At 44.8% G+C, this 12,468-nt stretch overlaps 1 protein-coding gene across 1 annotated transcript in view; it reads left to right on the top strand.

Moving 5' to 3' along the window:
* The first annotated feature begins 4,833 nt into the window (after nt 1-4,833).
* Nucleotides 4,834-12,468, top strand: part of LOC109563394 (aryl hydrocarbon receptor-like) — a 50,755-nt gene continuing 43,120 nt past the window's right edge. The window contains exon 1 of the mRNA XM_070796502.1: nt 4,834-5,624. Coding sequence (XP_070652603.1) covers nt 5,566-5,624 — 59 coding nt within the window. The 5' untranslated portion in view covers nt 4,834-5,565. The remainder of the gene's footprint in view (nt 5,625-12,468) is intronic.

Below are 12,468 nucleotides of genomic sequence, written 5' to 3'. Positions count from 1 at the left end.
TGATATAATTTATGCAGTTTCAAACACATGAAAAATTTACATTTTAAAATGTAAACCTTTTATTTTTAAATAAATGCATTCACAGGAAGTTGTAGAAATAGTCCAGAGAAGTCCCATTAACCCTTCCCAATGTTGCATCTTTCATAATTATAATATAATATAAAATTTTTATATTGATGTGTATGTATAGTCATATCATTTTGTCGCCTGTGTAGATTCGTGTAACCATAATCTCTATCAAGATGCAAAGCTGGGGGTCTGATGGTGAAGACGGGCTTTCAACGCCACGGACCTGTATTCTCTACCTGCTCAAGAAACTAACATCCCACAAGCTGCAGTGTAGCCAAAAAACAAAATACGAAACTGTTCCACCCATACAAAGTTTTCCTTCATGCTACCTCTTATTCACTACAATTTAGTTTTTTCAAGAACATTATCTAAATGTAATCATATAATTTTGCCACATATGATCTTAGGGGATTTGCTTTTATCACATAGCATTATTCTCTGGATCCATCCAAGCTGTTGCATGTCTCAAGAGCTCAATCCTTCTGCTTCCTAGGGTGAAGTTTGCTCTTCTTTTTCTACACCTTTAAGAAGTAAAGTTGTTTATTGGATTGAGAGAGTTCTTAAAAAAAAAATACTCACATTTACCCTTATAAATTTATGTCTGAGCACTGCTTCGCTGTTTTGCAAAGTTTTGGTGTTCTCTTTTTCATTCTTCTTTAAGTATTTTTTTTTCCTTTTGGTAAAACATACCTTGTACAAAATTTCCCACCTTGCTCACTTTATAGTGTACAGTTCAGTGGTATTGAATATATTCATAATGCTATGCCACTATCACAAGCATCCACCTCCTGATGGATGGAACTCTTTTTTATCTTATGAAAAAAACTATACCCATTACAGGCAATGCTGTTGTTTAGTCACTCAGTTGTGTCCGACTCTTTGCAACCCCATAGACTGCAGCAGGCCAGGCTTCCTTGTCCTTCATCATCTCCCCGAGTTTGCTCAAACTCATGTCCATTGAGTCGCTGATGCCATCCAACCATCTCATCCTCTGTTGTCCCCTTCTCCTCCTGCCTTCCATCTTTCTCAGCATCAGGATCTTTTCCAGTGAGTCAGCACTTCACATCATGTGGCCTAAGTGTTAGAGCTTCAGCTTCAGCTTCAGGCCTTTCAAAGAATATTCAGGGTTGATTCCTTTAGGATTGACCAGTTTTATCTTTCTGTTGAAGGGATTGTTAAGAGTCTTCTCCAACACCACAGTTTGAAAGCATCAGGTCTTTGGTGCTCAGCCTTCTTTATGGTCAAACTCTCACATCCATCCATGACTACTGGAAAAACCATAGCTTTGACTATATAGACTATATGCCTCTTTTAAATACATTGTCTAGGTTTGTCATAGCTTTTCTTCGAAGGAGCAAGCGTCTTTGAATTTCATGACTGCAGTCACCAACCACAGTGATTTTGGAGCCCAAGAAAATAAAGTGTGTCACAGTTTCCATTGTTTCCTCATTATTTGCCATGAAGTGATGGGATTGGATGCCATCATCTTAGTTTTTTGAATGTTGAGTTTTAGGCCAGCTTTTTCGCTCTCCTCTTTCACCTTCATCAAGAGGCTCTTTAGTTCCTCTTCACTTTATGTCATAAGGGCGATGTCATCTGCATAACTGAGGTTATTGATATTTCTCCCTCCAATCTTGATTCCAGCTTGTGCTTCATTAAACCTGGCATTTAGCATGACGTACTCTATATAATTTACATAAGCAGGGTGACAATACACAGCCTTGACGTACTCCTTTCCCAGTTTGGAAGCAGTCTGTTGTTCCATGCCCAGTTCTAACTGTTGCATCTTGACCTGCATACAGGTTTCTCAGGAGGCAGGTAACGTGGTCTGGCATTCCCATCTCTTTAAGAATTTTCCAGTTTGTTGTGATCCACATAGTCAGTGGCTTTGGGGTAGTTAATGAAGTAGAAGTAGATGTTTTTCCAGAACTGTCTTGCTTTTCTATGAACCAACAGATGTTGGCAATTTGATCTCTGGTTCCTCTGCCTTTTCTAAATCCAGCTTGTATATCTGGAAGTTCTCAGTTCACGTTCTGTTGAAGCCGGACTTGGAGGCTTTTGACATTACTTTGCTAGCATGTGAAATGAGTGCAACTGTGCAGATGTTCAAGCTGGATTTAGAAAAGGCAGACGAACCAGAGATCAACTGATAACCCTTTCTTTGGGATTGGAATGAAAACTGACCTTTTCCAGTCCTGTGGCCACTGCTGAGTTTTCCAAATTTGCTGGCATATTGAGTGCAGCACTTTAACAGCATCCTCTTTTAGGATTTGAAATAGCTCAACTGGAATTCCATCACCTCCACTAGCTTTGTTTGTAGTGATGCTTCCTAAGACCCACTTGACTTCACATTCCAGGATGTCTGGCTCTAGGTGAGTGATCACACCATCATGGTATGTGGGTCATTAAGACCTTTTTTTGTGTGATCCTTCTGTGTATTCTTGCCACCTCTTCTTACTAGCTTCTATTTCTATAAAGTCCATATAATTTCTGTCCTTTATTGTAACCATCTTTGCATGAAATATTGCCTTAGTATCTCTAATTCTCTTCAAGATATCTCTAGTCTTTCCCATTCTACTATTGTTTTCCTCTATTTCTTTGCATTTTTCTCTTAAGAAGGCGCTCTTATCTCTCCTTCAGTGACATGCCTACTTTAGTCCACTGGCCATTCCCGGTCGGATGCGGAGTTCTGCTACAGGCCCAAACCCTGTACCTACTACTGAGGAAAGTAAAGACTGTAACAGGTCTCCAAGCACTGTCCAAAGGAAGGGTTGTGTTTGTTGTTGGTTTTTTTTTTTTTTTTGGTAAATGTGCTTCCCAGGTTGCTCAGTGGTAAAGAATCCACCTACCAATGCAGGAGACATAGGAGATGTGGGTTTGACTCCTGGGTCAGAAAGATCCCCTGGAGAAGGAAATGGCAACCCATTCCAGTATTCTTGCCTGGAAAATTCCAAGGACAGAGAAGCCTGGAGGGCTACAGTCCATGGGGCTGCAAGGAGTTCGCCACAACTGAGTGATTTAACAGTGTTCAGAGCAGTTAAGTAAATTACAAAGGTTGTACAATAAGAAAGTGGTTATATGTCATTCTTTTCATGTATGAGTTTGCTAATATTTTGTTGAGATTTTTGTTCGATGTTCATGAAAGATACTGCCTGCAATTTTCTTTTCTTGCTGTGTCCTTGTCTGGTTGGGTATCAGGGTACTGCTGGGCCCCAAAATGCCTTGGGAAGCATTCCCTCCTTTATTTTCTAAAAATGATCTGCCATGCCAGTGCAACTTTCAGCCCCTGAAATAGTGAGCACTTTGAGGGGGAAGCAGCAGGAATCGAGATTTGGGTTCCTTGATTATTTGGGTCCCACAATTGCAACAAAGAAGCCAGAATGGGTAAATAACGGAGTTCACATGGTTCTGATGGTTGGTGCTGGTTGGTGTAGGAGGGAAGTCAGCCATGCATGGACACAGAGTCAAGAAGTTTCCCCAGGCCTCCAGACTGGGCACTGTGTCCTTTTTGTGTGGAAAGGAGCCAGGTAGTAAAAGTCCTACACATTCTGTCTTTGTCTCCTTCAGATGATCCTCTCTCTACTCTTCAGTTCTGTTACAGGTAGGTTCTGCCTCCCTCCCACCTGGGTCAGCTTCTCACCAAGATATCCAGACTGGATTGCAGAAATAAAACACGTTAATTCTTCCAGAGAAAGTGAAAAATGGGAACAATCCCAACTCAACATAAGACTGGCATAACGTTGATATAAAAATTTACAAAGACATTTATGGAAAGGGAAATAAATATTGAAGGTCAAGACTGTAATTCGTAAACAAAACATTAAAAAATTAAATTTAACGGATAGTACGTGGCAATTAAATGGATTTATTCCCAAAAAGCAAATTGATTCAATGTTCAAAAATCAACTTAAGCAATTAACCGTATCAATGGCACAAACAAACAAGTCATAGCATTTCAATGCAAAAATATCACTGTAGGGACTTCCCTGGAGGTCCAGTGGTTAAGACTTCACCTTGCAGTGCAGAGAGTGGGGGTTCGATCCCTGGTCATGGCAACTAAGATCCCACGTGCATCCGGGCCAAAAACCAAAACAATATAGAAACAGTGTAGTAACAAATTCAATAAAAACTTTAAAAATGGTCCACATCAAAAAAAAAAAAAAACACGTAAAAAAAAAAAAGAAATATCACTGTAAAAACTACACAGGTATTTATGATAAAAAAAAAAAAAGATTTGAGAAACTATGAATAGAAGGAAATGTGCTTAATCTGATAGTGCATCTACATCACACTTACACCAACCATCACAGCTGCTGGTGAAATCTTTTAAATTCTTTCTCCTTGAGATTGGGAACAAGATACAAATACCTGGAATTATCTTTTTCCTTTTTTTTTTTTTTCTGTTTACAGAGTAAACAGAAAATGATACATATGCACTACAGTCTACCCCTGGTTCCAGAGCAGGCATGCATGTGTGCTTTCTCTCGCGCACACACACACATGCCCCACACGCTGGGGTAATCGTATCTCACTCGTCACCGGTGGGTGTGGACGATCACAAGGCATTTCCAGTATTTATACAATATTTCACTCCGAAAAACACCCAAAGAGCCTCACACACATAGACGCATCCAGCAGAATTAAGTACAAAGGCTCCTGGGCACAGACTTACGCACCCACCCGGCCTTCGCTTCCCGGAGCCGCGCGTCTGCCTCCTTGGTCCGATCTGGACTCTCCAGGCGGCTGAACTACTGGCTGCGGGGCGCGTCGGTGGGCAGGGCCGGGGGATCTTGTCAGCGCTTCCCTCCGCCCCGCTCCATCGCCAACACCTCACCGAGTTCCCAGGGCTCCTGTCCCGCGTTTGCGCCTTGGCGACCTGCTGCCCGTAGAGCGCAGTTGCTGGACGCGACGCTGCGGGAAAAGGGAGTCAGTCTGGGGTCTGGATTCTTATTCATCCAAGGACACGCGTGGGGAGGGGCCGCGCGCGGGGACAAGGACTTCTCCCGACTCCTTCCGGGGATGTCTTCGTCCATAGACGCGCGGTTTCCAAATTATCCTGGTGTCCAAGTGAGTTAGTTGCTACCTGCGACAGTGGCGCACACCTTCGTATGAGAAAGCCTGGACAGAGAGCCCCCGGGGGAGCCCGCCACTTCTGCGCCTGCTTCCTCATCTCTCGCCAGGGACCAACCCCTGCAAGCCCGGCGGACGCCCCTCGGTCTCCAGCACCAGGGAGGGACCCTGGAGAGCCTTCCAGTCGCCCGCAGCAACGCGGTCTCCCGCCCTGGGACTGGCGAGTGCAGATCCTTCCAAGGTGTACGCGGGTTCGGTACGCGTGTCCTGCGCCGTCACAGTCTGAAGGGGCGCGCCCAGACCTCCGCCCTGGCGACCCCCAGGAGTAACCAGCCGGAGCAGACAGGCTCCGGGGGGCCGACTAGCTTCCAGGCGCTGGGCGGCATCCCCGCCCCGCGCCGCTTTGCGAGGCCGCCTGCGGGCCCCATGCTGTCCACCGGGGGCCAGTACGCCGTGAAGAAGAGGAAAAAAGCCGTGCCCAAGAGGTATGTGCGTGGCAGAGGTGGGGGGTGGGAGGGCAGCGAAGACCCGGAAACCTGGTTGGGGGTGCGGAGGGGGTCTTAGTCCTCCCGCGGCCCTCGACCCGGCTCTCTGCGGGTCTCCCGGGGGTTCGATCGCCGACTTTTATCGACTCGGGAAGAATAGATTTCGTTTGAGTCCCCTCCTCACCCCTGACACCCCTGCTGGGTTCTTGACAAACTGAAAGCCGAATTCGGCCTGGGGTCGGGCTGGTGACACTAGTTCCTGGGAATCACCGGGTTTCGGGGTTAGTGACCTGTGCCTCTGGGGCCCGCGCCCGGGATTAAGGCTGGTTTTTCCGAGCGCGCACACGTGCGGTAGGGGTTCCGGATCACAGTGCGGCTGGAAGGGACAGGTCTGCAGGTATGGGAGACCCTACCCCTTTACAGATTAGATGCCGAGGCCTGCTGGGAGAGGACCCCTACGGGGTGAGGACCCGTGCGGGTGTGTGTCTGGCCCGAACTGACCCGGAAGGGTCCCCTCCAGGCCCTGTGGGGGTGGCGGGAGGATGCTTCTGAGGACAGTGGATCGAAAGTCCAGTGGAGGAGAGGCTCCTTGGGCAGAGCCCCTGGGCAGAACTCCGAGGGTCTTTGGGCGGCCCCTGAGGCTGCAAGGAGCCGCGCGGTCTTCCGAGCGCCTCCCAGGCCCTGGAGACTCGCGCTTCTCAGGGGGCGCAGTGTTCTTAGCGCCACAGGCGCGTCCATGTCTGAGAAATTTCTAGTTACATTTATTTTTTAAATACAAAAAATGCCTTGAGACAAGCAAGATACAAAAGAGAAATTGTTCCATGATTCCATTCATATCGTGTCGATCTACCCAAAGCAGCCGGGAAGCGGGGCCGGAGGAGCGACTGATAGAAGGTTTGGGAGATGAAAAAGTCCTGGAACTAGACAGTGGTACTGGGGACCCAATATCGCGCGTGTACTTAACGCCACCGAATGGCACGCTTTAAAATTACTAATATGGCAGCATTTTTGTTATGTGTATTTTACCACATACACACAAAAATAGCTACCGTGCAGCTTTTCCGACGGAGCGCCAGTATCCCAGAACGAAGCCTGTCAGACGTTCTCTCTCCAGGTCAGCGAACCTGTAATCACTGGTTAATCGGAAAAGGCGCTTAAAATGGCAGGGATGAGAGTCTTTTGAGTAACTTACACAATTTATTTTAAGTGAACGCACCAACATATATGAACTTGCCAATCTCGTGACGCTGGTCCATTTTACTGCACAAATCGTTCCCATAATGTACTGTCTGTCTACAGTTTAAAGAGCTTGCATCACAATCCAGATATGAAACAGTTTTCTCCCGTGTTTCACAGAAATGCTTAATCCAACAGCAGCTGTTTTCTTCAACCAGGCTTCCTTGACTCTTTCTAAAGTACCCAGCATTGTTTTCTTAGAAACTATACTCTTGTTTCCTTAATAATTATAAACAAGAGCTGACATGAGATGGTCTGAGGACTTTGAACAATGATTCTCCGTTAGCACACAGCTCATTGTCTGCCATGCAAGAGTCATTTACTGGAGTAACGTCCTTCTTGTTTGCAAAACCTTATGCTCTTGCTTTCAGAATTATTTCAAATGTATTACTGCACTGGATCCTCAGGCTGGGTGGTAAGAAGGCTGCACCCTTACCTGCCACCTCACTTGGACCCAGCCCATCTCTGAAGTTTCTTGAAGAGTCTGGGATCCTACCTACAGACCAGGGCAGACCTTGTGGGACAGGTCACCTGGAGAGCAGACTCCACTTTGGGAGGTAGAGGGCTGAGTACTGAATCCTCTCTCCACCCCCTTGGCTGGCTGGTCTTCCCCAGAAACTGGGTCACAGCTGATGGTAGCATCCATGCTGCAGCCGCTCTCTCCGGTGGAGCCGGGATGCAGAGCCTGCACCTGCTTTGTGCGGCTTGCTAACAGCGTTGGTCTGTGTGTTCTCTCACTGTATTGTATGCAAATGCGCATGGTTTAAGTTCACATTGGAAAGAATTAGGACCTTGGACTTAAAGTCAATTTCCTTGTTAAATGAATAAGAGACCTTGGGAGGTGTGCAGAGCAGAATGCAGCTGCCAACACCTGGTGCAATACTGCGTTCAGGATGCTGGTTCAGTGGGTAAAGAATCCGCCTGCAATGCGAGGAGCTGCAGGAGACAAGGGTTTGATCCTGGATGGGGAAAATCCCCTGGAGGAGGAAGTGGCAACCCACTCCAGTATTCTTGCCGGGATAATTCCAAGGACAGAGGAGCCTGGAGGGCTGCAGTCCATGGGGTCTCAGAGTCGGACACGACTGAGTGCACATGACTCAGAATGCTCCAGAGACTCTGTGGCACCGTTTGTCAGTCTGGAAGTGCTGCTGACAGCGTCAAGAACTCCTCCTCCATCTGCCCTTTAAATCTATGAGATGACCCTGGGTCTGAGCTTGGAGAGCCCCTCCCCCAGAGACACGTGCCCTGCCTTGATTTTAATGCAAGTCATCCATTCAGTTTGGGGACAGGCTTCTCCAGTGATGCAGGGTGTGTGTGTGTGTGTGTGTGTGTGTGTGTGTGTGTGTGTGTGTTTGAACATAAACCTCAGTTTAAAGCCTTATATCTGTGTGCAGTTGAATCCAGGTGCTGTGCACACACAAACTTCCATACAAGGATTCACTGCTACAAGAGAACCAGGCTCTCCTGACTGGTTTCCAAGTGGCCTGAGCTGGGGCTTGTGAGTGGCACTGTTGCAGCCATTCACTCATCCACCAGATATTTTCACTAACTGTGCTATTTGCTCTAAGTTTTTTGCAAGTACCCTTTGTAGGCTGTGGGGGGGGGGGCCCTCAATTCCAACTGTGTTAAAACTTTTGTGTTACTAAAGGATTTCACACTTTATCAAATACTTTCCTTCATCTCTTGAGATAATTATACTTTAACTTTTTAATGTAATGAACTACCTTAATGATTTTCTGATGTTGAACCAAATGGCATCGAGATAAGCTCAACCTGGTCACAAGGCATTGTTTTTTCATACTTCGGTGCGTTTGGTTTGTTATTTCTTATTCATTCATTTATTTTTGGCTGTGCTGGGCCTTCGTTGCTGCACAAGGGCTTTCTCCAGCTACTGCAAGCAGGGACTGATCTCCAGTTGCCACGTGCGGGCTCCTTACTGCAGTGACTTCTCTTGCTGCAGAGCACAGGCTTCACAGATTTGGTGCACAGGCTTAGTTGCTCTGTGGCATGCGGAATCTTCTTGGATCAGGGATCGAAGCCACATCCTCTGCATTGGCAGGCAGATTCTTAATCACTGCACCACTGTGCAAGTCCTGGTTTGTTACTTTTAAACTTATGATTCAACATGTCTGCTTGTGAGTGAGATTTGCCTGTACTTTTTGTTTTTTGAACTACTCTTGTTAAATTTAGAAATGAAGGTTATGTTAGTCTCATAAAAACCATTTAGGGATATCTGCCCTTTTCAATACTCTGTGTTTGTGTAAATTTGGACCTTTATTCCTTAGGTAGTCATGATGACTTAGACAGTAAAGAGTCTGCCTGCAAAGCAGGAGACCTGGGTTTGATCCCTGGGTTGAGAAGATCCCCTGGAGAAGGGAATGGCAACCCATTCCAGTACTCTTGCCTGGAAAATCCCATGGACCGAGGAGCCTGATAGGCTTCAGTCCATGGGGTGGGAAAGAATCGGACATGACTACGCAACTAACACACACATGCATTCCTTAAGTAGTTGATAGAAATCACCTTTGAGACATCTAAACCTAGGAATTCCTTGTGGGTAAACATTTTAAAATGTTTTCCTATTTATCATTTTTATTGATGTGATTTACCTACAGAGAAATGGTCAGATCTGAGTTAACCATTCAGTCAGCTTAATGAAAAGATATCAAAACATAGAACATTTCCTTAACCCCAGAAAGTTCTTCCAGCTCCTCAGAGCAAACTTTGATCTGGCTCTTAGCACAAGGGGTTAGGTTTTTCCCAATCTAGAATTTCCTAGAAGTAGAAACATACAGTGTGTACTTTTTTGAGTCTGATTTCTTTTACAATTAAATTCATCCATGTTACTACAAGTATGAGTGGTTTGTTCCTGTCCATGGTCAATTATTTTATTTTATTAATGTCTGAGTTTTAAAATCCTTTTTTTTTATAGTTGGACATCTGGACTGACTCCAGCTTGGGGCCGTTATGTACAAACTGCTATGAAGATTCTTGTATAAGGCTTTTAGTGAACATATATTTTTCTTTCATTCAAATAAGTACCCAAGAGTATAATTGTTAGATAATATTTAACATTTTAAGAAACTGTGAAATAGTTTTCCAATTATTGAGAATTCCAGTTGATTTAGGGAGTGGCCAAGATGGCAGAGTAGGAAGACCCTAAGCTCACCTTCTCCAACAGGAACACCAAAGTTACAACTGTTTACAAAGCAGCTATTGATGAGAAAGACCTGACGGCTAGGAGAAAAGATCTTCTACAACTAAAGATATAAAAAAGAAACCACAACAAGATGTGAGGAGGCAGAGTCGGGGATTGGTCAAGTTCAATATCCCAGGTAGGCAACTCACCTATGGGAGGATAATTATAGTTGCAAGAGGTTCTCCCTAAGAGTGAGGAGTCCTGGGGCTCCTGCACTGGGCAAACAAGCCTCCAGAAGTTTGGCTTTGAAGGCCAGCAGGGTTTACTTTCAGGAGAGCCAGAGGGCTATAGAAAATAGAGACCCCAATCAAGCTACCAACAGTATTCTTCACAGAGCTAGAACAAATAATTTCACAATTTGTATGGAAATACAAAAAACCTCGAATAGCCAAAGCGATCTTGAGAAAGAAGAATGGAACTGGAGGAATCAACCTACCTGACTTCAGGCTCTACTACAAAGCCACAGTTATCAAGACAGTATGGTACTGGCACAAAGATAGAAATATTGATCAATGGAATAAAATAGAAAGCCCAGAGATAAATCCACGCACATATGGACACCTTATCTTTGACAAAGGAGGCAAGAATATACAATGGATTAAAGACAATCTCTTTAACAAGTGGTGCTGGGAAATCTGGTCAACCACTTGTAAAAGAATGAAACTAGACCACTTTCTAACACCATACACAAAAATAAACTCAAAATGGATTAAAGATCTAAACGTAAGACCAGAAACTATAAAACTCCTAGAGGAGAACATAGGCAAAACACTCTCTGACATACATCACAGCAGGATCCTCTATGACCCACCTCCCAGAATATTGTAAATAAAAGCAAAAATAAACAAATGGGACCTAATTAACCTTAAAAGCTTCTGCACATCAAAGGAAACTATTAGCAAGGTGAAAAGACAGCCTTCAGAATGGGAGAAAATAATAGCAAATGAAGCAACCGACAAACAACTAATCTCAAAAATATACAAGCAACTCCTACAGCTCAATTCCAAAAAAATAAACGACCCAATCAAAAAATGGGCCAAAGAACTAAATAGACATTTCTCCAAAGAAGACATACAGATGGCTAACAAACACATGAAAAGATGCTCAACATCACTCATTATCAGAGAAATGCAAATCAAAATCACTATGAGGTACCATTTCACACCAGTCAGAATGGCTGTGATCCAAAAGTCTACAAATAATAAATGCTGGAGAGGGTGTGGAGAAAAGGGAACCCTCTTACACTGTTGGTGGGAATGCAAACTAGTACAGCCACTATGGAGAACAGTGTGGAGATTCCTTAAAAAACTGGAAATAGAACTGCCTTATGATCCAGCAATCCCACTGCTGGGCATACACACTGAGGAAACCAGAAGGGAAAGACACACGTGTACCCCAATGTTCATCGCAGCACTGTTTATAATAGCCAGGACATGGAAGCAACCTAGATGTCCATCAGCAGATGAATGGATAAGAAAGCTGTGGTACATATACACAATGGAGTATTACTCAGCCATTAAAAAGAATACATTTGAATCAGTTCTAATGAGGTGGATGAAACTGGAGCCTATTATACAGAGTGTAGTAAGCCAGAAGGAAAAACATAAATACAGTATACTAACGCATATATATGGAATTTAGAAAGATGGTAACAATAACCTGGTGTACGAGACAGCAAAAGAGACACTGATGTATAGAACAGTCTTATGGACTCTGTGGGAGAGGGAGAGGGTGGGAAGATTTGGGAGAGTGGCATTGAAACATGTAAAATATCATGTAGGAAACGAGTTGCCAGTCCAGGTTCGATGCACGATACTGGATGCTTGGGGCTAGTGCACTGGGACGACCCAGAGGGATGGTATGGGGAGGGAGGAGGGAGGAGGGTTCAGGATGGGGAACACATGTATACCTGTGGCGGATTCATTTTGATATTTGGCAAAACTAATACAATTATGTAAAGTTTAAAAATAAAATAAAATTAGAAGAAAAAAAAAAGAAGAAAATAGAGACCCCACTCTCAAAGGGTGTACAGAAAGTCTTGTGCATTCCAGGACCCTGGACAAAAGCAGTCATTTGAAAGGACACTGGGTCAGATCCACCTCCTGATCTTAGAGAGTCTCCTGGAGAGACAGGAAGCAACTGCAGCTCACCCTAGGGACACAGACAGGGGGAGAGCCATTTGTGGGAGTTTGCTCTACCACTGGTACTGACAAGTACGGTTGTACTTGTCTTCAGTTCAGTTCAGTTCACTCACTCAGTCATGTCCGACTCTTTGTGACCCCATGAATTGCAGCATGCCAGGCCTCCCTGTCTATCACCAACTCCCAGAATTCACTCAAACTCATGTCCATCAAGTCAGTGATGCCATCCAGCCATCTCATCCTCTGTTGTCCCCTTCTCCTCCTGCCC

Source organism: Bos indicus, chromosome 1 (assembly GCF_029378745.1).
Source record: "Bos indicus isolate NIAB-ARS_2022 breed Sahiwal x Tharparkar chromosome 1, NIAB-ARS_B.indTharparkar_mat_pri_1.0, whole genome shotgun sequence".
NCBI classification, from domain to species: Eukaryota; Metazoa; Chordata; class Mammalia; order Artiodactyla; family Bovidae; genus Bos; species Bos indicus.
The sequence above is the reverse complement of the archived record's forward strand: the minus strand, read 5'-3'. Positions and strand labels throughout refer to the sequence as shown.